At 35.5% G+C, this 27,613-nt stretch overlaps 1 protein-coding gene across 1 annotated transcript in view; it reads left to right on the top strand.

The window, feature by feature from the left end:
• The window catches only part of sgsm1a (small G protein signaling modulator 1a), a 54,474-nt gene extending 28,032 nt beyond the window's left edge, over positions 1–26,442 (top strand). The window contains exons 5-27 of the mRNA XM_073840093.1: positions 153–315; positions 589–741; positions 859–926; positions 2,410–2,555; positions 5,314–5,451; positions 5,665–5,789; positions 7,442–7,509; positions 8,164–8,327; positions 9,347–9,476; positions 10,909–11,035; positions 12,784–12,848; positions 12,969–13,114; positions 13,551–13,679; positions 14,796–14,978; positions 15,099–15,170; positions 15,374–15,662; positions 16,446–17,473; positions 17,562–17,686; positions 19,120–19,202; positions 19,280–19,389; positions 19,488–19,584; positions 20,412–20,579; positions 22,962–26,442. Of these exons, the coding sequence (XP_073696194.1) occupies positions 153–315; positions 589–741; positions 859–926; positions 2,410–2,555; positions 5,314–5,451; positions 5,665–5,789; positions 7,442–7,509; positions 8,164–8,327; positions 9,347–9,476; positions 10,909–11,035; positions 12,784–12,848; positions 12,969–13,114; positions 13,551–13,679; positions 14,796–14,978; positions 15,099–15,170; positions 15,374–15,662; positions 16,446–17,473; positions 17,562–17,686; positions 19,120–19,202; positions 19,280–19,389; positions 19,488–19,584; positions 20,412–20,579; positions 22,962–23,050 (3,866 nt within the window). The 3' untranslated portion in view covers positions 23,051–26,442. The remainder of the gene's footprint in view (positions 1–152; positions 316–588; positions 742–858; positions 927–2,409; positions 2,556–5,313; positions 5,452–5,664; positions 5,790–7,441; positions 7,510–8,163; positions 8,328–9,346; positions 9,477–10,908; positions 11,036–12,783; positions 12,849–12,968; positions 13,115–13,550; positions 13,680–14,795; positions 14,979–15,098; positions 15,171–15,373; positions 15,663–16,445; positions 17,474–17,561; positions 17,687–19,119; positions 19,203–19,279; positions 19,390–19,487; positions 19,585–20,411; positions 20,580–22,961) is intronic.
• The last annotated feature ends 1,171 nt before the right edge of the window (positions 26,443–27,613 follow it).

The raw sequence follows: 27,613 nt of genomic DNA, 5'->3' as shown, positions 1-27,613 counted from the left end.
CCACATCACTGTTTTCACTATTTTGCAATTATGTGCCTTTTTTTGTTTCTTCAGATACACAAAAAGCCTTTCAAGAACTGGCATAACATGTTCTTTCTTCTTCATTGAAAATGATCCATTTATGTGCTATTGTCCATTTTGTCTGTGTGTAGCTGCAGTTGAAGCCTGTGTGCTTCATGGGTTGAGGCGAAGAGCTGCCGGATTCCTACGAAGCAACAAGATAGCTGCGCTCTTCACCAAAGTGGGCAAAAGCTTTCCTCCAGCTGAGGAGCTGTGTAGAAAAGCCCAGGAGCTGGAGCTTGTCTTTGAGAGCAAGTGAGAACAGACTTTGTGATCTCCTCCATTACAACACACAACTGAGACTAACTCAAAACTTCAATAAAGCAATAGCACATATTTTCTTTCTGCAGTTCTTAGATATCACCATCGTATAATGTATATTCACAGGCAAAGTGCCAGTAAATGCTATTCCTGGAAAGAGTATTATGCTCAGTAGTTCCACCTAGTGGACAAAAGTTTATTTAAATGCTATGAGAAATGATTTTAACAGTTCAAAAACTTTTTGTTGACCTTTGTTCTTTGCTTCAGACGAAGTCAGTCTCTCTCATACAGCGAGAGCACCCGTAAGATGCCCAAAATGCCAAACTTCTCACCTCAGGCTGTCAGACATGTGTGGATCCACACCGCACTTATTGAGAAAGTGCTGGACAAGATTGTGCTGTACCTGGTGGAAAACAGCAGGTGAGAGAGGTGGGATAGAGATAAAGAGAAAGCAAGCTTGAGCAGTTTCTTTCAGGTACAATCAAACTGGCCAGCTTGCATTATGTTAAATTAAAGTTACGTTTTATGTTGTTTCAGTAAGTTTTATGAGAAGGAGGCTATCCTAATGGACCCTGTGGACGGCCCTATCCTCGCCTCTTTGTTAGGTACACATGCTTTTTTAGGTCTCATTCTCTTTCTTAATTAACCCTCATGTGATGTTCAAAATCCTATTACACCTATGGTGTTCCCGGTCAAAAATGACAGGCCTATAAAAAATAGCTTATAAATCACTCATTTAACCACATTTTCACCCAATCTTGGATTCAATCTTTTTGTCAACTTGTTTTCTGTCAATTAGGACTGGTTTTATATTACTATTTGCATCTAATTAATTGTGGGCCTCATTTATCTGAGAGTAGGCATCTAATTTTTTAAGTAAAAAAATCATTATTTTTGAATAATTTTGGAAATATTAAAAAAATATGAAAAAATATTGGTTCTGTTGATCACACTAGTCTACTTTAATGGTTCACCAGGAAGTTTGTTTTGAAAAACTTTTATTTTGTAAAAAATGGCACATAGTCACACTTGTGGTGTTCCCGGTCAAAAATGACAGGCCTATAAAAAATAGCTTATAAATCACTCATTTAACCACATTTTCACCCAATCTTGGATTCAATCTTTGTATCAACTTGTTTTCTTTCATTTAGGACTGGTTTTATATTTAATTTTCAAACAGTTCAATTGTAGGAGTCATTTATCCGAGCTTATGCACCTCCGTTTTTGAGTGAAAAAAGCATTATTTGTTAATCATTTTGGCAATATTGAGAAAAATATTTTTAAAAAACTGCACTCGGATAAATGACTCCTACAATTAAACTGTTTGAAAATTGAATAAGAAACCAGTCCTAATTGAAAGAAAACAAGTTGATAAAAAGATTGAATCCAATTTTTGGGGATAATATAGCATAACGAGGGATTTATAAGCTATTTTGTTTAGGCCTGTCATTTTTGACCGGGAACACCATAGGTGTAACAAGGTGAAAAAAACAACACAAAAAAAGTAAAAAAAAAAAAAAAAAAAAAAATGTGGACAGGTTGTTATAGTCTCTGTGAACAAAGTCACTAAGTTTCAGTTCAATGCGATAACATTAACTAGTATTTTCAGGAAAAAGAAAATCTTCTCCAGTCAAAAATGACATGAACACCACATGAGGGTTAAGTCAGTGATCAGCTCTTTTTTTTCCAAGCTCAATAGAAAAAATAACACCAGTGGACACAAGAATTATTACATACTGACAAGTAGTATTAGTAAAAAAAAATGTTTTAATTATCCATATTTTTATGCTAATTGGAGTACCATGCCATTAAGCTTAGCTTATGAAAACATCAAATTCTATTAAAATCAGTTATGAGTCTTTCATGCAGAGCACTAATTGTGTGGCACAGAGTTACTGCCTATGTGGAACATTTAAAATTATGCACTAATAAAGGGTATGTGATGGTTAGAATGCTGCCTTAGTATGCAGCTGCCTATGTAGGTAGGCAGCTCACTAGGTTTTGAAACTGAGCTATTTTCTCATATTGTTTTTTTTATATTGCTGGCATTGTCTAGATAATCTGTTTTCAACTGTATTTCTTCTTTAGTGGGCCCCTGTGCGTTGGAGTACACTAAAATGAAGACGGCAGATCATTTCTGGACGGATCCTTCAGCTGACGAGTTGGTGCAAAGGCATCGTATTCACAGTGGCCACTGCCGACAAGACTCACCTACAAAGAGACCTGCCCTTTGTGTGAGTGACCTGTGATCTTAAAAATAAGCAATATCTCACTCGAGAGCGTGTGATATTTCATTTATACAACAGTTCGACAACATGAGTGTGTAAATATATAAGAAACAACAACGGAGTGTCTTCAAAAACTCTCTTTTGTGCAGAACTACTTCCTTCCACCATGGATTCAAATCTCAGTTTGACAGCTTCACAGCTGAGCCCAAGCCTCTGTTACTAATTCGAAAACATCATTTTACATGTACATTTCTTCATTTAGCAGACACTTTTATCCAAAGCGACTTACAATTGGGGAATACAACAAGCGATTCATCCTAAAGAGGCAGATCGACATAGGAAGTGCTCAGAATACCATATATCAGGCAAATATTGAGTCAAATATGTAGTTCAAATACAAAGTGTTGAAAGAGATGAGTTTTCAGCAGTCGCTTGAAAATTTACTTTAGAACTTGAAGGAATGCTAAGTTGCTTCATTGAAAGCTTATTGTATTATTGTAATAAAAGCTCACTGTATTATGTAGAGTATTATGAGAGAGAGATGGACTGAGCAAATGTGATTACCTGCATCTGATACAGCATTCATTCTTCAGCTCAATCTCATATTCATAATAAAACATTTATTTAAATGTCCCCTGAAGAAAGCGATATCTTTGTCGTACTATCCTTTCATCTGTTAAGGGTGATTTCCGATGACAGCGCTGCTCAGTGCATTTTTTGGATGCGTCTTACAAGGTGTTGTTGAAAGTGAAAGTAACTTCCTTGTTTACAACCCTGTTTCAGTCTTTCAGTATAAAAGTCTTTACTGCTGATTCTGTCTTGTCACCATCTAATGGTGGTATAATGTAAATAAAATAACCATCACGTACACACACACACTGTTTCCCAATACTAAATACTATTACTAAATACTACTATTATTTATATAAAATAGTATAGTTTATAGTTTATATTTATAGTTTATAATATAGAATAATATAGTTTAATAAACAACAACAGCCACCATAAAAGTTGTTAGGCATTTCGGTCAAAAGTACAAATGCAGCGCTCTGACATGCATAATTATATTTACCGAAAATATAACGTGATGAGATTTTGCCCTCAGCCAAAACTGTTCACTCTGGAACAAATAATAGATTAATGAGACCAAAGACTGCCTGTTAGATTTAGCCAAAACAAATTATACCTTATGTGTAACCACATCAGGGCAAATTCCAGAAGATCTGGCTGAGGTAAGGCTGCTCTCTGCGGGTTCATGAGTGCTGAACGCCCGCTAATGCTCTGGAGCTAACATCTCTGAAAACATCTAAGCAAATTTTCAAATAGACATTATCTTTATTAACAAGCCACATATTTGAAGTCTAAACAAGTACATTCTCGCCTAAAAAAAGTATTATTTATAAAATTATAGTGGATTTTGGCGTCCACCATGACACTCACTGTGAGAAATATTGCAAGCGGAGTGATACAGTCAGTGAAACAGTGAAACAGTCATATTCACTAGAATATCATACTCCACTCAGCCAATCAGATTTGAGGACCAGAAAGAACTGTTGTATGAATGTAAATGTGCAGTTATTATTGCAGAAATTACATACATCACCTTCAGAATGATTATGTCTAGGGTGATATATTGACCTTAGCATTCTGGGTTATGGCACTTTACACCAAGAATTTTTAAACACTGCAATATTTAAGATGGTATGTTCTTAAAAAAAGGTCAAGAGTAAGAGCTAATTTTATAAAAACGTTGATATTTTCTGTCTGTTTGCACCTAACAAAATTAGCAAAATTGAAAGCTCTTGTGTATTTGAACGAGATGGAAGTGCCATTTCAAACTGAAAGTTCAGGCCATTTGAAATTCACTCAGTGTTTTCAACCGTGCCTCAAGGAAATGTCAGGGGTCAAAAGCAGTTTATGGTCAGTCAATTGGCTGTCACATTGAAGTCATAATACATAGTGACAAAGCCAATAAGGCTTGTTTTTCAATATTATCCACCAGTACTTTCAACACCTTGTGTTTTGAATGCATGACAATTGAGCTTTTTTAGGACTGCATAACACAGATAAAGCAAAGGCTAAATAAATTGCATCTTAATATTTCAGAGCAAGACCTTTTAGTTTGTGAATTAGCTCTTGTTCAGGAAGGCTCTAGCCTTTGAAATCAGTGCAGTTCACTCCAGCACAGACATCTGAAGAGGGTTGTGGTCCATAAGAGTCATGCTGTGGTCTGAGTATTTGAGTGTAGTCGCTGTTTCTGAGGAGAGTATGAACCTCCACTCAAGAGATGTGTTTCACATCATTACCCAGCTCCATTACCAAACACAGCCGTCAGATTCCTGACTGATCACCCTCTCTGGCCATCGCCAACACCCACACAACAGCAGGACACACAGCGCTTATTTTTCGCCTCTGATAGATCTGGCTACACTGCACTCCGGGCTTGTTTTCTGATGTATTTTTATTACACAAATATCTGCTAGTGAGCTGTAAAAGCCCAGTTTTTGGCTCTGAGTGCCTTTTTGATATATGAAAGAGGAGACATAGGTATACAGCTAATGACTCACCTGCGGCCACACATTTTTCCACCTTGGGCAGATGGATGTAGTGGCATATTATTAGGAAAACAAGATAAATAGCTCTTATAACACTTTGGTTGCTAGTGTTTATCACTTTTTGTGTGTGCATTGTCTGACAAGATTATTCTCTGATGTAATGAGTGATTGCCCACAGCTCTTAATAAAGGATGCATGTGTGTGTTTAGATTCAGAAAAGACACTCCAGTAGTAGTATGGATGAAAGGCCATCTCCCTCCCCCTCCGCCAGAGACTACGTGGAGTCTCTTCATCAGAATTCCAGAGCGACCCTCCTGTTTGGCAAGAACAACGTACTGGTGCAGCCGGTAAATAATGCATTTAACAGCTGTCAGTTATGACTGGTCTTTAGTGATTATTTCTGACTGCATATTTTATCTGAAGATTAAGCGTAGTTAAATTGTGATTAAATAGAAATGATATAATAAAAAAAAATAAAAAAAATAGTATGAGCAGCATTTATTAACGGTTATATGTTTGTAGTTGCTCCGTAACGTGGGCTTCTGTTGTGGTGCTTTCAGAGGGATGATATGGAAGCAATCCCAGGGTACCTCTCTCTACACCAGACGGCTGACTGCATGACTCTGAAATGGACGCCAAATCAACTAATGAACGGCTCTGTGGGAGATCTTGATTATGAGAAGAGGTGGGACTCAGAATAAACCCTTTTCAAACAGAATAAACCCTTTTCAAAGGAAATAATGTTGGTTTGTTGTTTTAATAAAAACAACATAACTATCTCTTTGAATCAGAGTATCGCAGGATATGATAAGATGTAATTTATTCCAGGATTGCTCGTTCTACCATAGTACCGGGGAAAATGCCATTCTGAATCTGAAAATAATGAGAATAATTTCTAAATCTGTTGAGAAAGAGAACCTTGAACGTTTTTATTAGTTTACATCTCACAATTCTGACTTTTTTCATTTGTGAGATATAAACTCACAGTTCAGACTTTTTTTGTTAGAATTGTATGAGATAATCTCGCAATTGCGAGTAAAATCAGAATTGTGTAATGTAAACTCAATTGCAAATTATAAAGTCAGAATAGTGGGATATAAACTTGCAATTGCGAGAAATAAAGTCAGAATGGCAAAAAAAGCTCACAATTCAGACTTTTTTCCCGTAAATGCGAGTTTGTATGTTTTTGTGAGATATAAACTCGCAATTGCAAGCTATAAAGTCCAGTTTTGAGGCGAAATAAAGACTAATTTGTTCTCAGAATTAATATCTCACAATTCTGACTTAATAACTCACATAAAGTCAGAATTGTGAGCTTGCAGTTCTGATAAAAAAAGTTAGAATTGTGAGTGTAAATTAATTTTCACAACTGTGAGTTTATATCTCACAATTTCAAGAAATAAATTCACAATTGTGAGATAATTGTGAGATTTTTTATTCAGTGGCAGAACAGGCTTCCATAATAATATAATGTGTGTGTATATATATATATATATATATATGTGTGTGTGTATATATTTTTTATGCAGAATGAAAATTTCCCCTATATGTCCTCATGCTAAAACTTTTTTTTAACCCCTGAAGAGTTTCATGCCAGATAATTTCTAAAATAATTTTTAGGCTGGAATTAAAGCTTTTTTTATTATTATTATTCAGTGGCAGGAACAGGCTTCCATAATAATAATAAAAAAAAATCTGTCTCTGGAGTTTCATGCCAGATAATAAGGAGAAAGTTTTCTAAAATGTGAACCTGGACCACAAAACCAATTCTAAGTGTTAATTTTTTTTTTATTGAGATTTTTGCATAATCTGAAAGCTGAATAAATAACCTTTCTATTGATGTATGGTTTGTTAGGAAAATATTTGGCCGAGATACAACTATTTAGAAATCTGGAATCTGAGGGTGCAAAAAAATCTAAATATTGGAAAAATTGCTTTTAAAGTTGTCCAAATGTTCTTAGCAATCATATTACTAATCAAAAAATTAAGTTTTGATATATTTATGGTATGGAATTTAGAATCTTAATGGAACATGATCTTTACTTAATATCCTAATGATTTTTGGCACAAAAGAAGCATTGTATTTCCATGCATTGTATTTTTGGCTATTGCTAAAAATATACCCATGCTACTAAAGACTACTGGTCCAGTGTCACAAATATTATTCATGCTGGAATTAAAGCAATGCATGATTTTTGTCATTAATTTGTTTAATGAAAAACATTTTGAATCGCTGAATGTAAGTATTTGTTATTTTGTAATAGTTATATATAATAGTATATTGTTCACAGTACTGTTGGTCACAAGCCACTCAAAGTCTAACCTGTTCTCCTGCAGTGTTTACTGGGACTATGCCATGACAATCCGCCTGGAGGAGATTGTATACTTGCACTGTCATCAGCAGGGTAGGTGACATTGTGCCAGGTTGAAAAACATCCAACTGGCAGCCAAATGACACACATCCTGCAGTTTTCTATTTATCTATAATTCTGACAGATATGTTTGAATTATTCATACACATATAATATAACTGCAATATGATGTGAAATTCTACAACATTAATAGACACTACAGGGTTGCTGAAGGTTAAAAGCATATCTAACGTTAATCAGTATCCAGTCTCTTTTGGTGAAGTAAATCCACTTGGGTGTACTCCAATATTCAGCCAATACCCTCAATTGTACTTGCCCTTTTCATATTCATCCAAGCACAAGATCCGCGAACCAGTGAGAGAGAGCAGAAATAATCAGAACATAATTGCTTCTAGAGAGATGAGAATTTAAAGTGAGGCTTTGCTCAGATTATGAAGCAATGTAATTCTGATAATAATGGCAATACATAATTCCTTATTGTACAGGCTGTGTCATGGCTTCAATATTAAGAATATCAGGATGATTCAGATATTAGATACAGTTAATGGAGGACGTGTTTTGCATGATACAGAAGAATTAACTATGTATAAAACAAAGTATTTTGCCTAGTAGTATGTGATAGTGAGAGACTGTGTCCTTTAAATGAACACAACACATCATTTAATGTCTATGTATTTTTGTCTGCAGTGGACTGTGGGGGAACAGTGGTTCTGGTTAGTCAGGATGGGATTCAAAGGCCTCCGCTTCGTTTTCCCCGTGGTGGTCACCTTCTACAGTTCCTCTCCTGTCTGGAAAATGGTCTGCTGCCTCACGGCCAGTTAGACCCGCCGCTTTGGTCCCAGAGAGGAAAGGTTAGAAATAGTTCTTTACAACATTTAAAGAGATATTTCACCCAAAAATGAAAAAATGTCATTAATTACTTACCCTCATGTCATTCCAAACTTTTAAGTCCTTTGTTCATCTTCTGAACACAAATTAAAACCACTGATGAACTATTTTGTGGATGTTCTTGGTACCTTTCTGAGCCTTGAACGTGGTAACAATCTTGCTGTCTATGGAGTGTAAGAAAGCTCTCGGATTTCATCAAAAATATCTTAATTTGTTTTCTGAAGATGAACAAAGGTCTTACGGGTTTAGAATGACATGAGGGTGAGTAATTAATAACAACAGAATTTTCATTTTTGGGTGAACTATCCCTTTAATGTTAAGTAAGGTTTTTTTTAATGAAAAGAATTGTTTTTGGTTAGGAATTAAACTAATTAATTATTAACATGTACAAATATGTAACAAAACATTTGATTTTCAATCAAATGCTGTTCTTTTGAAGTTTATATTCACCATAGAATCCACTAAAATATTAAGGTGCACAACAAATGTTTTCAACATTCATAATAATAATGTTTCTTAAACAGTAAATCAGCATCTTAGAATGATTTCTGAAGGATCATGTGACAGGACTGGAGTAATGGCTGCTGAAAATTCAGCTTTGCCATCATAGGAATAAATTAGATTTTAAAATGAATTAAAATAGACACCATTCTTTCAGTTGTTATTATATTTTACAATATTACTGTCTTTACTGTGTTTTTGATCGAATAAATTAAGCCTTGGTGAGCATAATAGGCTTATTTCAATAGCTGTCAACTGTTTGAGCTACAGATTCAAGATGCTATGCAGTTTTTATTGTATTATTTTGATAAGTTACAATCACACTGTGCTGTAACTGCAATTTATTTTGTGTGTTACAAATAAATTATGAACAGGGTAAATAATTTGCCATTAATTGTGCCTAATTATGTTCTAGACTGCACTTTGATTGTCATATGAAGTCATTGTATCTTGAACTGATGCTTCACTTTTCTTTTTCCAGGGTAAAGTATTTCCTAAGCTGAAGAAGAGATGTCCACAGGGATCCTCAGACTCTGTCTCAGACAAAGACGAGGAAGAAGCAACAGATTACGTCTTCCGTATTGTTTTCCCAAACAGCCAGTCAGAATTTGGTAAGAGACAAAATCATGGTATCAAACAAGCTCTTGAACCAGTAAATGTTTCCCAATTACATTGCAGCTATTGTTAAAGGGATTGTTCACCCAAAAATAACAATTCTGTCAATAATTTCTCACCCTGTTGTTTTTCCAAACCCATATGACTTTCTTTCATCTTTGGAACACAAAATTAAGATATTTTTGATGAAATCCGAGAGCTTTCTGACCCTCCATAGAGAGCAACATAACTGAAATGTTCCCAGGCCCAAAAACATAGCAAGGACATCAGTAAAATAGTCCATGTGACATCAGTGGTTCAACCGTAATGTTACAAAGCTACGAGAATACCTTTTGTGTTGCGTTACTCTCAATAATGGTGGAGAATAGTGATTTGGAGAATTTTTTTTCTTTGTGCACAAAAAGTATTCTTGTAGCTTCATAAAATTACGGTTGAACCACTGATGTCACATGGACTATTTTACCGATGTCCTTACTATGTTTCTGGGCCTGGGAACATTTCAGTTGTGTTGCTATCTGTCTGCTGTCTATGGAGGGTCAGAAAACTCTTAGATTTCATTAAAAATATCTTAATTTGTGTTCCAGAATTTTCATTTTTGGGAGAGCTATACCTTTAATATCAGCTTTTAAAAGTGGATAATAGGAAAAAGGGCCTCTTGTATCTATCAAGGTATTGTTTGTCATTTCGGTTTTCATCCATTCATGTGTACCATCCATCATAAACATTCCTTTGGTTTTACCGAGATGTTTTGACTCATTACAGTGACTTTTACCCAGTCCTCCCATCTCTCCTTGGGTACTTACCTCCTGGCCCGATCTCTCTCCCTGAACTCGAGGGGGCTGCGGCTTCCTAAACGCCAGACCCTGGTGATGCCAAAGCACCACTGCAGCTCCCCGGGAGAGTCCCCCTCCTCTCCTGAGCCCAGCTGTAATTCTCCCTGTCACCTCTCATTTATGTGTTCATGTATCTGTCTGATGCGCCAACTTCTTGCTGGTTTATGCTTGCTTTTATGGCCTCTACGTCTGCAAGCAATCACTTAGTCGCCAGTGTGAGTTTTCTGTTCTGGAGTCGTCCTCCAGTGAAATTTAGTGACCCTTGGTTAATTGTGGGCTAATAATGTTTGAGTGTTTTTAGGGAGCCTTAAAATTTATGTTTACTATATAATGACTGTATGTGCTTGTAACAGTAATAGTGGCTTTTAAATCTGACCTGCAATGTGATCCTGTTAATTCTGAGTGTCACAGCAGCCATTATTACTTCATTAAATCAATGTGGATGGATATCATTGGAATATTTTCTTGTTTTTTATTTCTTTAAGCTGGGTGTAATAGTGGGTTCTTGTTGCTCTGCTTGTGGCTATATAAGTTACTTATTGTATGCAGATGTTCAGTGCATAATCAGGTTTCTCTGTGTGTGTTTGTATTTTAGTGGCACCAGAATTGATTGATCAGGGAGCAAACATGTGGCACCCAACACCAAGGAAATCATCTTGCTCTTCCTGCTCACAGAGTAGTTTCTCTGAAGGAGCACCACCCAATGGATGCAACCATGAAAGGTACAATGACAGAATGCAATATTGTATACAGTGCCTTGCGAAAGTATTCATACCCCTTCATTTTTTCACATTTTGTGTTGCTGCCCTATGTTAAATTGCTTTAAATAACTTTTTCCCGCATTAGTCTACACTTATACACCATAATTGCAAAGCAAAAAACATTTTTAACATCTTTAAAAATGTATTAAAAATTAAAAACCTAAATGAGTCCATTGCAGAAGTATTCAAACCCTTATCTGGGACCGTTGAAATTTAGCTCAGGAGCATTCATATTGCTTGTACTGTAGATGTTACTACACTTTGAGTTAAGTTAAGCTGTGGCAAATTCTATTGAATGGGTATGATTTGAAAAGGCACATGTCTTAATAAAATATCCAACAGTTGAAAATGCATGTCAAAGCATAAACCAAGCTCTGAGGTAAAAAAAAAAAAAAAAAAACTGCCTGTAGAGCTCAGAGATAGTACTCATCACATCTGGGGAAGAGTTCAGAAAAACATCTGCTGCATTGAAGGTTCACTGAAGCATGTAGTCTCCATTACCCTTAATGGAAGAAGTTTGAAACAACCACCACCTTAGAGCTGGCAACTGAGCAACTGATGGAGAAGTGGCTTGGTTATACTGGTGACCAAGAAGCTGATGGTCACTCTAGTTGAGCTCCATGATCATATATGCAGATGGGAGAAACTTACAGAAGGACAAACTCCACTGCAACATTCCACCGATCTGGGCTTTATGGCAGTGTGGCAAGACTCAATCATTTCCTCAGTGAAGACACTTGAAAACACACTTAGAATTTGAAAAAAGCATTTAAAGGATCCTCAGACTGTGAGATTATGTGGTCTGATGAACCTCAATTCCAAGCATCATGAATGAAACCAGGCACTGCATATAACCTACAGAGTACCATCCCTAAAGTAAAGTGTGGTGGTAGCAGCCTCATGCTGTGGGGCTGTTTTTCAGTGGCAGGGAGGGACTGAGGGACTTGTCAGAGTAGAAGAAAAGCTCAATGCACCAAAATAAAATGAAATATAATGAAAACCCAGTCCAGAGCACTCTGGGCAGAAAAGTTCAAGACTGAGCATACAGCAAGAGTGGCTTATAGATAACTCTGTGAATGTCCTTAAGTGGCCCAGCCAGAGCCTGGGCTTGAAACCAATCAAACATTTCTGTAGAAACCTGCAAATGTCTGCAGAGCTTGAGAGGTGATAAGGTGAGGTAAAGAATGGCAGATAAGTGCCAAATGTTAATATGCAAATCTTGTTGCATTATACCCAAAAAGTCTTGAGGCTGTAAAGGTGCTTAAGCTAAGTGCTGAATTAAGGGTATGAATACTTATGCAATGTACTTATTTCTGTTTTTTTATTTTCAATAAATTTATGAATTTGTGACAATTCCTGTTTTTACTTTGTCATTATGGTGCATGGAGTGTAGATCGATGTGGGGAAAAAAGGAATTTAAAACAGTTTAACATAAGGCAGCAACATTAAAAACATGAAAAAATGAAGGGGTATGAACTTGAAGGGGTACTTTCACAAGGCACTGTAGTTCATAAGTTACAAAAGTAATTTTGTTTGATTTAATTAGAATAGAATAGATAAACCTGCAGATAAACAAGATTTAGAGGTCTGAGGTACTCAAAGTAGAATTAAAATTTAATTTGGGTAGAAATGTAAACTTTATAACAACTACTACTACTACTCCAGTTATTATTGTCATTCTTATTATTGTTCTTGTGTTACATCTGCAGGGCCCCTCTGAAGTTGCTGTGTGATAACATGAAGAACCAAATCATCTCTCGGGCTTTCTATGGATGTTTGTATTCATTACTCATTACGTTTATAGTTTCACAACACCATCTTTTTTCCAGGTGACCTTCAGATTTTCATATATCTCTTTTATTCAATCAATCACACATATATTTTGCGCTCTCAGGGCTGGCATACTGCCGTCACCTGTCCACGGTACGCACTCACCTGTCTGGCCTTGTCAATCACACTATTGTGGAACCAGATGTGCCCACTGACGCCTATGTTGGCCTCACGACAGAAGTGTGGCAGAAGTTTCTTCAAGACTGCAGTGTATGTGCACACACAAACAAATACACACACACATACAAACCTGCCTGGAGTCCAAAGCAGACACGTTTAAATGAGCGTCTTCGCCAGACACTCATTAATATTCATTTGTGCCTAATCACAGTTCTCTCATTCTCATCACATAAACAATATGTTTGGATGACTAATGCTGAGTGCCAGAGTGGCGGCACTAAGGAGTGGAAATCAATGTAAAATCCATACAGAAGTACCCTTATGGCTGTGATCGTTAGTGGGCTTATACTCGTAGACACATTTATGCTCTAAACAGGCAAACCAATGTATATTTTTTATTGATTTGACTGATTAATATAGTAAAGCAGTGGGAAAATGTAAACAAATTCAAATACAATTTGTAGCATTTTGTGTTCAGAAGTCAGTCTACCAGTTTTGGAGTCAATGTGTACCTGCTCTTTTACAGACATATGAAGAGAAGGAGTTACTGCGGCTAGTTTATTTCGGTGGAGTTGAGCCTTCTTTGCGAAAGGAGGTCTGGCCTTTCCTGCTGGGTCATTACCAATTTGGGATGTCTGAGACTGAGAGAAAAGAGGTCAGTATGTTGTTTGGTTAAAACAAATAAGGCGTTCTAATAAAATAAGGCGAACCACTAAAGGGACACGGTTAGCTTCTTGCTAGCAGTAGCTTGTTACATTGCAGTACATAAGATTTCACTTACCAGATAAACAGAGTAAGGAGAGATGACTGCACGGACGATGGCAAATGATTTACAGATACTGAGCATCACTAACAAGCATCTAAACTTTAAAATATGTGGTAAGTACTGCCACTGTAGTATAAAGTTACACAGAGCATGTGCAATTGCAAATCTCAAAAGTGAAAGTAAAATGTTTGTGCATTCAAAACGGCAGTTTCATTGACCTGCATATTAATAGCGGCTAAGCATAATTAAATATATATTTTCCTCCATGTGACAGCTACTGAAATGAGCCGCTTTGTAAAAAGGCCAATCACAGCAGAGCTCATCATTAATATTCATGAACCTTCCAAATAAGGTAATAACTGACCATTTCATTCTAGGGACAAATCCTAGGGTTGTAAATGGGCCTGTAAAACCGTTTCTGAAGAATTTTAGCCCTTTCCTATGCCATATACCTTCTATGTAGATATCAGAGAACAATTTAAAATATTGTATCAATGCATTTAATGCCACCTTTAAGACATTTAATGGCACCTTTTTTGTGAATTCAGTGGCATGTTACTATCAAGAACAAAACTAAGCGTGGAAATATGATGTCATATTGCTTAGTATCATGTGATATTGCTCAGAAAATCAAAATGGCTTGACAATTGAGATGTTTATGAGATGTTTAGGTTTTTTGGCTATAAAAAAGGAGTGAATGGATTTTTATCATTTTAGGTTGTGTCTAAGCACTGCTAAGACACATTTATATGCGAACGCCCCTTTAAGATTTGTAAGTAATTGTCCTGGAATAGGGCAAACATGGCATCCAACCAGTTGGTTTTCCTTAACTCTGATAAATGTGACAAGCATTGAATTTCTTTTAGTCAGTGTCTTTCCAAAGCACAATTAATTGAAATTCAAATGGTTTGTGAATCAAAGCACTTGTTCCATTGTTATTGAGTGGAATTCATTGTAAGATCTGATCTTAACATGTTGCCGTTTCTGAAACTCTGAACTCTGCAGGTGGATGAGCAGATGCGAGCGTGCTACGAGCAGACGATGAGCGAATGGCTGGGGTGTGAGGCCATTGTTAGGCAGAGAGAAAAAGAACAGCACGCTGTGGCGTTAGCCAAGTGTTCATCTGGAGCGAGTATAGACAGCACCACACAGAGAATAATGCACCGTGACTCCACCGTCAGTAATGAGGTGAGTGCAGAACCACAAACCAAAAGACTTTCTGAGACACTGAACATTCAGTCCAAATGGAAAAGTTTGCCTTTAATTTTGTGGGTGTTTACTTCAGATTGTTTTGTGTTTGTCATTCAGTCCTCGCAGAGTTGTAGTTCAGGCAGGCAAAGAGATTCCAGGCTGCAGAGTGACTCCAGCAGTGGTACTCAGGTAAGCTTCAGACTAAGTTGTGGCCATCACATGAATATTTGTATAAGTTAACATTTCATTAAAACTTTGTAAATTGCATGTGATTACAAAGGGAGCCCACCTTGACTGATGTTCCTCACCCACACACTCTTTCCTGGTAGTTCTTCACTTCCCAAAAGCCCTTCCCCTGGAGTAGCTTGCTTCCCTTTGGTTTGTTTTTCCAGGTGTTTGAGTCTGTCGAGGAGGTCGACCAGATAGAGTCCGAGCCCAAGAGTGAAGACACCAAACAGGTTTCCAAAATCTCAAGTGGAACACCTCAAAATGGCACCAGTTCTCCAGACTCTGGTCACCCCTCTTCCAGACACTTCTCTGTTGCTTCTGGTCAGTCAGATTCCTTGAGCACAGAGGATAGTGGGATACATGACCCAAGCCTTAAAGCCCAACCACAACTAGCAGTATCAAAGGAAAGGTTTGCGAGTTCATCTGGAGAGGAAGGAAAGGTGACTGATGAAGGTGAGACCAAATTGGTTGAAAAACTACAGTAATATTGTCAAATATTTTTAGTATTTAAAATAACTGCTTTCTATTTGAATGTATTTTAAAATGCTGTGTCAATCCTGTGGTCAAAGCTAATTTTTCAGCATCATTCCAATCAATCAAATTATCCTTCAGAAATCATTCTAATATGCTGATTTGCTGTTCAAGAAACATTTTTTTTTATTATATTTTATTAGTTAAGTAAATTCTTTTAGGATTTTTGATTAATAGAAATATCCAAAAATCAGCATCTATCTGAAATAAAAAGCTTTTGTAACATTATACAGATAATAAAGACATTTATAATGTTACAACTGATTTGTATTTCAGATAAATGCTGTTCTTCTGAACTTTCTATTCATCAAAGAAATCTGAAAAAATCCACTCAGCCGTTTTCAACATATCAATAATAATGATAATAATTTTTTGAGCAGCAAATCAGAATATTAGCATTTCTAAAGGATCATGTGACTGGAGTAATGATGCTAAAATTTCAGCTTTGAAATCACAGGAATGAATTACATTTCAAAATATATTCAAATAGAAGTCAGTTATTTTAAATAAAAATATTTCAAAATTGTACTGTTTTTGCTGTAATTTGGATAAAATAAATGCAGGTTTGGTAAGCAGAAGAGACTCTTTAAAAAACATTACAAAACATAACATTACCAGTCAAATGTGTTTGAACAGTAAGATATAGAGTAGGTGTGAGAGAATATAATAAAATTGAGGCTAACAAAGTGTTGTCTTTGCATGCAGTTTTGACAATATCAGAGAGAAGCAAGAAGGCCTCAGAGAGCTCAGATAAAAGGGCAGAGGTCGGGACGCGAGGGTTGAAAATGGCTCAAGATGCCTCTGAGGCTCCTGCAACAGCTCAGAGCCACATGACCAAAATGGAAGTGGGCGAATCTCCAGAGAGAACTTTGACATCAGAAAATGAAGCACTGACACGGCGTACTGAGCCAGATATTCCCAAAGCAACAGAGGTCATGGAATCGACTCCTGCAGGGCAGAAGATGAATGAGAATCGGGTAAGAGTGGATGTTGAAAGGTCCCATGAGGGAATTAAAGATAGTAGAGCAATCCAAGAGAAACCTTTGGTAACGAAAGATCATAAGATATCGGATGTACTTCAGCAGAAGATTGTAGCTGACACACTGGTGGATAATATAGAGAAAGAAACAGCGAAAACCAATGAAACAAGCAAAGACTCCAAGACATGGATGGATGACGCCAACAATGTTGTTGGCACACAAAGAGCTTTAAGACCAGGTGATGAGAAGAAGACTATCAATACCAATGATTTACCCAATGAAGCTGTAACAGCAGTAAAGAGGAAAGCAGCACCAGTTCTCCCAAAAACCATTGGTACAGAGGATTGTACAAAGAGGACCATGCATATAGAAATGCAGAGGAACGCTCCAGTAGTTGAGGAGACAGTGGTCCCGTTGGTGCATGAAGCTTTTAGCACAAGAGAGATGAGTGAAGCTCAAGATGCAACCGAGTCAGACGAGTCTCCCTCTGCCATTGAAATGGAAGAGATTCCTACAGCCAAAGTGTCCATGGTCTGGGAAAGGAAAAGTTCACCCAGAAGCAAGACTAATGAGCAGATAACTGTACCTATATTGGAGCTCAGGCTGGAGGAAGCTGGAAAGTCCAGCTCTGACAGAATGAACTCTGAGGAGCCAGAGATGGAGAGTCTTTGCCCACAGCTGGATTCTCTGGTTGTGAACACTGAGAGGAATGACGCTACCTCTCCAGTTTCCTCAATAGGCACCACTTATTCTGTAAGCATGTTTCAGAGAGGTATTTTTATATTAATATAGTTAACCGTATCATTTATCTATATAAATCTGTTTACCTTTGTAATTGCAGCAAGAGCTTTTGGACTTGTACACTCTAAATCTGCACCGCATTGATAAAGACGTTCAGCGCTGTGACCGAAATTACTGGTACTTTACACCTGCCAACTTGGAGAAACTGCGCAACATCATGTGCAGGTAATAAAATGATTATTTTTTATTGGCCTTCACTGATTGTGCTATGCTTATTTTGTTTTTGATCAAAAATACAGTTAAAAAAACGTTTTTTGTTTTGTGACATTATTACACTTTTAAAATAACTTTTTTATTTTATTTTAATGTATTCCTGTGATGGCAAAGCTGAATTTTCAGCAGCCATTACTCCAGTCTTCAATGTCACATGATTCTTCAGAAATGATCAAATGCTGATTCGGTACTTAAGAAACATTTGTTTTTATTATCAATGTTGAAAACGGTTGCCTTTTGTGCTATTATAAAAGTCTTTATTGTCACTTTTGATTAATTTAATGTATTCTTGCTGAATAAAACTAATAATGTTTTTGTTTAGTGTCAGTTGTTCATGAGTCCCTTGTTTATCCTGAACAGTTAAACTGCCTGCTGTTCTTCAGAAAAATTATTTGGTTTTTGAGTATTTTTGTGTATTTAAACCCTTTCCAACAATGACTGTATGATTTTGAAATCTATCTTTTCACACTGAGGACAACTGAGGGACTCATATACAACTATTACAGAAAGTTCAAATGCTCACTAATGCTTTAGAAGGAAAAAAAACATGCATTAAGAGCCAGGGGTGAAAACTTTTGAACAGAACGGGGGTGAAAAAAGTGTACATTTTTCTTATTTTGCCTAAATATTTTTTTTTTTTTCATTTAGTACTGCTACAGAAGATAGTTACATGTTTCCCAAAAGAAAAAATAAGTTAAATTTACCCTGATCTTACCCTGATCTTCAAATTCAAAAAGTTTTCAAATTCAAATTCAAAGAGCCAAAAGGCTCCTAATGCATGGTTTTTCCTTCTGGAGCATCAGTGAGCATTTGAACCTTCTGTAATAGTTGCATATGAGTCCCTAAGTTATCCTCAGTGTGAAAAGATGGATCTCAAAATCGTACAGTCATTGCTGGAAAGAATTCAAATACACAAAAATGCTCGAAAACTAAAGAATTAGTGGGACCTGATTTTTCTGAAGAGCACAGGGCAATTGAACTGTTTAGGACAAACAAGGGACTCATGAACAACGATCACTAAACAAAAACCACAGCTGTGGATCATTCATGAACTGGGTCATTTTTATTAAATTCACATATTATTTTCTTTTGTAGACTATATGTAAACACCTTTTATGTGAAATATATAATTCAGGTCAGTACTAAATAAACAATAACATGCATTTTGTATGATCCATCTTATTTTGGTAAAATAGTTAACATTTTACAGATTCTGAAAGGGGGATGCAAACTTTTGACCTACTGTATCTAGGGGCCAGACATTCATAGAGACTTGGAAGTGAGATCTTTGACTGCAGTCGCAAGCACATTAAACCACACCTGGTGTTGTGATGTAGCTCAAATATCCCAGACCAACGCATATAATGACTTGCCTCTTTCTGTAGTTACATCTGGCAGCACCTGGAAATTGGATATGTCCAGGGCATGTGTGATCTGCTCGCTCCCTTGCTAGTTATTCTAGATGATGGTGAGTTTGTTTCATCTGTGTTTTTAAGTCCATGCCTCTGTTTAGATTTTCTCATCTATTTTCTTTCAATCTTTCAGAGGCCATGGCTTTCAGTTGTTTCACTGAACTAATGAAAAGGATGAATCAAAATTTTCCTCATGGAGGTGCCATGGACACCCACTTTGCCAACATGAGATCTCTCATCCAGGTCGAAGTCTAGCCATTTTCTTTTCAGGATTATTTGAAAAAATGCATTCAATTGTCAAACCAGTATGTGACTGATTATTTCACTCTGGATGTAATTAGATTCTAGACGCAGAACTGTTTGAGCTAATGCATCAGAATGGAGACTACACCCACTTCTACTTCTGCTATCGCTGGTTTCTTCTTGACTTTAAAAGAGGTAATATCTTTCAAATAAAACATATAATGAGAAAATTAGTTTTCAAGCTGCCTTCGAAAACTAGCATGCAATGAATATAAAAGCGACACTCGAGAAGAAATGTCTTCTATTAGTTCTCATCTCCAGTGAAATGAAGCCATATTTTGCTTAATAAATGTTCAGTCTCCTAATTAGCAATTGCAATGCCCTCTTGTTGATTGTGACTTAGTAATTTAAAACTTATTATAATAATATTAGGCCAAGCACAAAGCTTTTCTCACATTGATGGCCATGTCCTTTATATAAGAAATATTTAATTATATTAAAGCCTTGTTATATTAAACTAAACTAAAATATGAGATTCTGTTAAGGGGCACGTTTATAAACCAATTCAGAAATGACAGCTCCCCCTGCTGTTCATGGTTAAGTTATACTGTAAATTCTCAAACATGTTTTTTTTTACGGTGATGCTTTGAGGCTCTTATTTATGTAAATGTAATCAATCCTGAATTTTTCCCATAAGAAGGGGCGCAGCCATTTGTGCATTTTATGGGTTTGGCTTCCGAGTCTCATCCGCATCCAGCTATTTTTAGCTGTACAGAACAGCTCGCTTTGATGCTTGATATTGCAATTTGGTGTGTCTTATCATATTTTTTCAATGTATTATCTTAATTACGAACACACTGGTTTGTAGCACATTGTTATTCTTCTCGTTATTTCCCTATAGCAGCTAATTAACCGAAAGTTTGCCCATAGACTTACTTCTGTGTTAAAGAATAAGGCGGATAGGCCTGACAAAAAAAGTGCTATCACCTTCTTTGCCTAACATATGTATTTCAATTTCTCAGAGTTGGTGTATGATGATGTGTTTGCCGTTTGGGAGGTCATCTGGGCTGCTAAGTGTGTCTCCTCCAGCCATTTTGTGCTCTTCATTGCTCTTGCATTGGTGGAGATATACAGAGACATCATTCTAGAAAATAATATGGACTTCACTGACATCATCAAGTTTTTCAATGGTAAATATATTCATATATTACGGAATATATTTATTATAACGATAAATATATATTAATATAATCTGATTCTGATTATACACCCTGGTATGATAATGTAAGTCTCAGTGACATGAACCTCTATTACAAAAAAGACATCCATATATACTTTATATAAAGGTATCAGCAACAAGCATATGTGACCCTGGAGCACAAAACCAGTCATAGGTAGCACTGATACATTTGTACCAATAACCAAAAATACATTGTATGGGTCAAAATTATAGTTCATAGATCATGTTCTATGAAGACATTTAGTAAATTTCCTACTATGAATATATAAAAACTTCATTTTTGATTAGTAATATGCAATGCTAAGAACTTCATTTGAACATCTTTAAAGGCAATTTTGCCAATATTTAGATTTTTTTGCACACTCAGATTCCAGATTTTGAAATAGTTGTATCTCAGCCAAATATTGTTCTATCCTAACAACCCATACATCAATGGAAAGTTTTCAGATGATGCATAAATCTCAGTTTCAAAAAATTGACCCTTATGACTGGTTTTGTGGTCCATAGTCACATATAAGATAGCAATATAACCTTCACAAGCATTTCAAATCTAAAGAAAAGATTGTGTAACCAAAATCCACCACCATAGTTAATATAAATGGATCAAAAAAATGACAGATAATGTACTCACCTCTTTGTCATGTTCATGTCTTTCTTTCTTCAGTCGTAAAGAAATAGTTTTTTAGGAAAACATTTTAGCATTTCTCTCCATATATTGGATATGTCTGCTGCCCTACAAAGCAAAAAGGCAGTAACTGCATTTTTGGTCAAAAATGAGTTATTATCATTTTCATTACATTCAAGGCATCCTTTGTTATGTGACAAAATATCTTATCTCAAATGTGTGTGATTTCATGGCATCCTCATGGGACGGTTTTAACATTGGATAACAGGCTGGATGACAGGATAACTTTAAAGTCATTTTTCTCAGTTCTGCACTCGGCGTAGTTACTGCCTTTTTGCTTTGTAGGGCAATATGGTGCCCCCAAGTTTGATCTTCCAAAATGCAGTTTAAACGCAGCTTCTGTGTACTTTGGGTCAATACAGTTTCGGTATGTCGAAAAACTCCCATCTCAATTTCGTCTTCAACATCAGAAACGCCCTACATTGCTGTTTTACCTTTTTTTGTAAAGGCCGTTTGATCTTCTTTGTATGTTCACTTTGTAAACACTGGGTCGGTACTTCTGCAGCGATGTAGGACGATTTTAAAGTTGGGGAAGAAAACGAGATGGGAGTTTTTCGACATATCCTAACTGTATTAACCCGGATCACACAGACTACGCATGCGCATCGCAGAGACGAGACAAGACGAGCATTTGAGATTAAAAAGTATATAAATTGTCAATTTGTTTCGAAAACAACCATTCGTTTCGCTAGATAACACCCTTCTTCCTCGACTGGGATCGTTTAGAGCCCTTTGAAGCTGCATTTTGGAAGTTCAAATTTGGGGGCACCATACATATCCATTATATCGAGAGAACTCCTGAAATGTTTTCATTAAAAAACATAATGTCTTTACGACTGAAGAAAGAAAGACATGGACATCTTGGATGACAACGGGGTGAGTACATGATCTGTACTTTTTTGTTCTGAAAGTGAACTAATCCTTTAACAAACACAATTTAAATTCACAACCTGTTATGAACATCTGTTGCTTCACATGTTTTTGGAAAACTAGGAATGCCATTTCAAAATGTCCTCAATTAAAGGGATAGTTCACCCAAAAATAAAAATTCTGTCATTATTTACTCACCCTCCTGTCGTTCCAAACCCGTAAGACCTTCGTTCATGTTCAGAACACAAATTTAGATATTTTTGATGAAATCCGAGAGCTTTCTGACTCTGCATAGACAGCAACACAACTGACATATTCAAGACCCAGAAAGGTAATAAAGACATTGTTAAAATAGCCCAGTGGATCAACTGTAGTTTTGTGAAGCTACAAGAATATGTTTTGTCTGCAAAGAAGACAAAAATAATGACTTTATTCAACAATTTCTTCTCTTCTGTGTCAGTCTTTGACGCTCATAAAAAGTACCTCAATGAACCACTTTTGTCACATGGACTATTGTATCGATGTCCTTACTACCTTTCTGGGTCTTGAACATGTCAGTCGTGTTGCTGTCTATGCAGAGTTAGAAAGCTCTCGGATTTCATCAAAACATCTTAATTTGTCTTACAGATTTGGAACGACATGAGGGTGAGTAATTAATGACAGAATTTTCAGTTTTGGGTCAACTGTACCTTTAAAATGTGAAGAAATTGCTTAGATTAATAATTCATTTGAATAAATGCATCCTCATATCCCTCATTGTCACCTTTGTTTTTTCAGAAATGGCTGAGCATCACAATATCAAGCAAATTCTAACTCTGGCTCGTGACCTGGTGTGCAAAGTGCAGACACTTATAGAGAACAAGTAACCTCTCACCTCTGTTGTTTATCGTGTTCACAATGTAACCCATCAGCCCTGGCTACAAAACAACAGGGAACATTTGGTCAAAGCTTTAAGAGCTTCAAGTATATGGTAACATTTCCAATGCCAAACATCTTGATCTACCTGGAATCAGTCAGTGTGCAATTTATAATAGTAGAGTCATCTGGCTCTTTAATCAGGTTTTACTAAACATCGTAGTACATAAAGTTTTATAAGCAGATGCTGCTAATGAATGGTCATTCACTGTTAGACATGGATTTTTATCCTAAGTCTTAAATGCAGTCAGGATTACCAGTCACTAGTGACTCATATGCTCTAATCCAAAACCTAGTGAGCTGCCTTGCTGTCTACTGCCTACATAAACTGAAATTGAACATCACAAGTGACTGATTTGTTTCCAATTTGATTCCAGTAGAATTTGGTGTTAGTATGTTGCTAAGCCAACAACGTGATACTCATACAGTACAAAGCACACATACACACATACTGAGTAGAATAGTCCGTTTAAATCAGATTTTTGTTGATACTTTCCGGTGAAAACAAGTACAGTATTTATAAACATTTTCTTCATTAATGTAATGCTGCCTTAGAATTTGACCAAAAGAACATATCATAGAAAGCAGCATAATGTTGCAGAAGTGTGCCTATGATGCCTTAAAATGCTGCCTATGTAGGCAGCTCACTAGGTTTTGAAACAGAGCAATAGAAAATCAGGAGTTCAGGTCAGGTGCATTTTACTGCTAAGAGGTGATCACACTAGATTTCACGCTCACATACAGTCAAACCAAAAATTATTCTGACACCAGATATAATTTGATATTTTTTTATTAGTGGGTGCAGGACACTATAGTTCATTTATGAAAGCAAGGATAGCAAAATAAAGTAAACTGAGACATTATAGCCAAAAAGTCTTCCTATACAGTGGACTACGAGTTAAACTGATTTAAAATTTGATTTGACACTTTGACCTGACCATATTTTGTTACATACCTTTCTATCAAAGTTATCTGACATTATCAAGATGAAGATGACACAGTTTAACTCTTGAGTTCTTGTCATATTTTATTACCATTTTCTAAACTAAAGCGAATAAACTGTGATTATGTGAGAAATGTTGAAGGTTGAAATATTGCTACAAACTTAAGAGAATGATATACACTGGATCAGTAAGATTTTTAATGTTTTAAAGAGGACTTTTCTGCTTGTCAAGGCTGTGTTTATTTAATTAAAAATACAGAAAAACTGCATAATAATGTAAAATATTATTGCAAATTAAAATAGGTGTTTTCTATTTTAATATTCTTTAAAATGGAATTTATTCCTGTGATGTAAAGCTGTATTTTTAGCATCATTACTCCAGTCTTAATGTCACATGATCCTTCAGAAATCATTTTAATATAATGATTTATTATCAGTGTAAAGTTGTAAACATTTGTGTTGCTTAATATTTTTTGGTACCCTGTGATCATTTTTTTCTGAATTTTTGATCAATAAAATGTTCAAAAAACAGCATTTATTTAAAATTTGAAATATTTTCAACTGTGATTTCTTTGTTTAAAATGAAATTGAAATACTTTCATTTGGCAGGGATGTGTTAAATGGATAAAAATAGTGTTAGTAATGACTTACATTGTTAGAAAATATTTCTATTTTGAATAAATGCTGTTCTTTCTAACTTTTTATTCACCAAAGAATAATAAGCAGCACAACTGTTTCCAACATTGATAATAAATCAGCATATTAGAATGATTTCTGAAGGATTGTGTGACACTGAAGACTGAAAATTCAGCTTTGCATCACAGGAATAAATTCTATTTTAAAGTATAATAAAGTAGAAAACAACTATTTTAAATTACAATAATATGTCACATTATTATTATACATTTCTGTATTTTTAATCAAATAAACAGCCTTGAAAAGTCTTCCTTTAAAAAACATTAAAGTTTCTGATCTTTCTGATCCCAAACTTTGAATGGAAGTGTATCTTGTTACAGATAGTCATTGTTACATCTAAAAAATGCTTAAAATCTAGTGTGACCACCCTCTTAAAGCTTCTGTATGACCTGCACACTTTATTAGTATTCTGATGTGCCACTTTTAATATTAAGTAGATTTTCCTGTGGACAACTGTAGCAGTAGAGGGCGCTGTGCTTTCAGTCGACTGACCTTTTGCATGTCTTTTTGTACCCTGCTTATTTCCAAGTCTCAGTGTCTTTACTGTGAGTTGTTTCACTAAATCGGAGCAGGTTATTGTATCACAGTATATTATTGGACAATACCAAGGAATGCCTCTAGGTATTAGATTTAGAGCAGAGAAAAAAACATCCGTAAGTTGTGTATTTCTTCTCTTTGTGTTACAGGACTAAATAATGATTTGGATTTTTCATCGGTTTATGTAATGTTTGAGTCAGTGCTGTGTTTCAGTGCATTGGTGTCATGTTTGCAGTCACCTTATGAACATCTGGCTTTAGGATTTATTTTTCAGATTTGATGCTTGTGTCAGAGAGAGAGAGAGAGAGAGTGTGTGTGTGTGTGTGTGTGTGTGTGTGTGTGTGTGTGTGTGTGTGTGTGTGTGTGTGTGTGTGTGTGTGTGTGTGTGTGTGTGGACCAGGACAACTCACAATCACTACCGCAAGGCCTTGTCTGCTTGATGTATTCTTGCTGTTTGTGGACTGTACAGAAAAATACATGCTATATTTATTATATAGAGAGAATCTATATTATTAACTTTGGTGTCGTTGCCTACATGGTTTTCAGAATGGACACTAATATTCACACAAAGAAATGAAAATCATCAGTGCTCTTATTTATTTTTCATTATGAAATTGTTGTATAAAATGTACATTGTGTTTCTTCATCCTCTAACCTCACTCCTCTGCTGTAGCTCTCATATTATAGTACCTTATATCATGTTGTAATCACAATGAAGTATTGATCCTATGATCAAACCCATACAGCTACGGGTCAGAAACCTTTGGTTGATCAGGTATATCCACAATAAGGTGCAATCGAAATCAAATCTGATCTGTAACACAAGGCTAAAAATAACCGTTTAGGCAAATCAAAGTGTATTCCAGACTTCTAATCTACAGAATTTATGTGATCTGATATTAGCAGCTGTTAATCATTCTCCTGCACTGAATCTTGTTGATTTCTTCTTGTGCAAAATATATTCCAGAAGGAGAAAAAGCTCATTTATAATTGTATGTGTTGTTACGCATTTATTTAAAACTGAATGTATGCATTTTGTCTGTTTTTTTTTATGTGAAAGTTGTTGCTGCACTGTGGTCAATTACTACAAAGTGTTAAAATCTGAATATATATTAAATGGTAAATGTACTTATTTAAAAAAACTAAATAAAATGGAATTGTTCTTATTTTTCCAACAAATATAATCATCATATTCCTGCTTCTTTGGGCAGTGATTAAATACGTGTGCATGTGTGTGTGTGTGTGTGTGTGCATGTGTGTGTGTGCATGTGTGTGTGTGTGCATGTGTGTGTGCATGTGTGTGTGTGTGTGTGTGTGTGTGTGTGTGTGTGTGTGTGTGTGTGTGTGTGTGTGTGTGTGTGTGTGTGTGTGTGTGTGTGTGTGTGTGTATATATATGTAGATAGATAGATAGATAGATAGATAGATATTAAAATGTAATTTATTCTTGCGATTTCAAAGTTGAATTTTGAGCATCATTACTCCAGTCACATGATCCTTCAGAAATCATTCTAATATTCTGATTTGCTGCTCAAAAAACATTTATTATTATTATTATCTTAAAAACAGCTGAGTTTACTTTTTTCTGGTTTCTTTGATGAATAGAAAGTTCAGAAAAACATAATTTATCTGAAATAGAAATCTTTTTTTTAACATTACATATCTTTATCATCACTTTTGATCTATTTAAGGCATCCTTGCTAAATAAAAGTAATACTTTCTATAATTTTATCAAAAAGAAAATGTGTATAATGTTACAAAATATTTTTCAGATAAATGCTTTCTGTTCATCAAAAAATCCTGAAAATACTCAACTGTTTTAAATATTAATAATAATCAAAAATTGTTAAAAATGTTTAAACAGCAAATCAGCATATTAGAATGATTTCTAAAGGATCATGTGACACTCGTGTTGTTTTTTTAATAAAATGAATCAAATTATACAATCATAAATGTGACGATATTACAATAATTATACGAGTGTGTTATTATATATAAAATTTGTCTGGTTTTACTCTTGTGTTATTAGAATTTATAGTGGTTTATATTTTATATATATATATATATATATATATATATATATATATATATATATATTATTATTATTTTTTTTTTTACACATATATTTAGAATTAGGTTGATTGCTATTGCTGTATAACAGCTTGTGTGCAAATATAACACATACAGTGTATAGTCAGTCATCAGTGTTGGGAGTAACGCATTACAAAAGAAATATATTACAGTAGTTTATTACTTTTTGCTGTAACGCGGTAATATAACGCATTACTAATACAATTTGGGTAATAATATTACTCGTTACAATCTCAGTAACGCAAGTTA

The sequence above is a fragment of the Garra rufa genome, chromosome 5, assembly GCF_049309525.1.
Source record: "Garra rufa chromosome 5, GarRuf1.0, whole genome shotgun sequence".
NCBI classification, from domain to species: domain Eukaryota; kingdom Metazoa; phylum Chordata; class Actinopteri; order Cypriniformes; family Cyprinidae; genus Garra; species Garra rufa.
The sequence above is the reverse complement of the archived record's forward strand: the minus strand, read 5'-3'. Positions and strand labels throughout refer to the sequence as shown.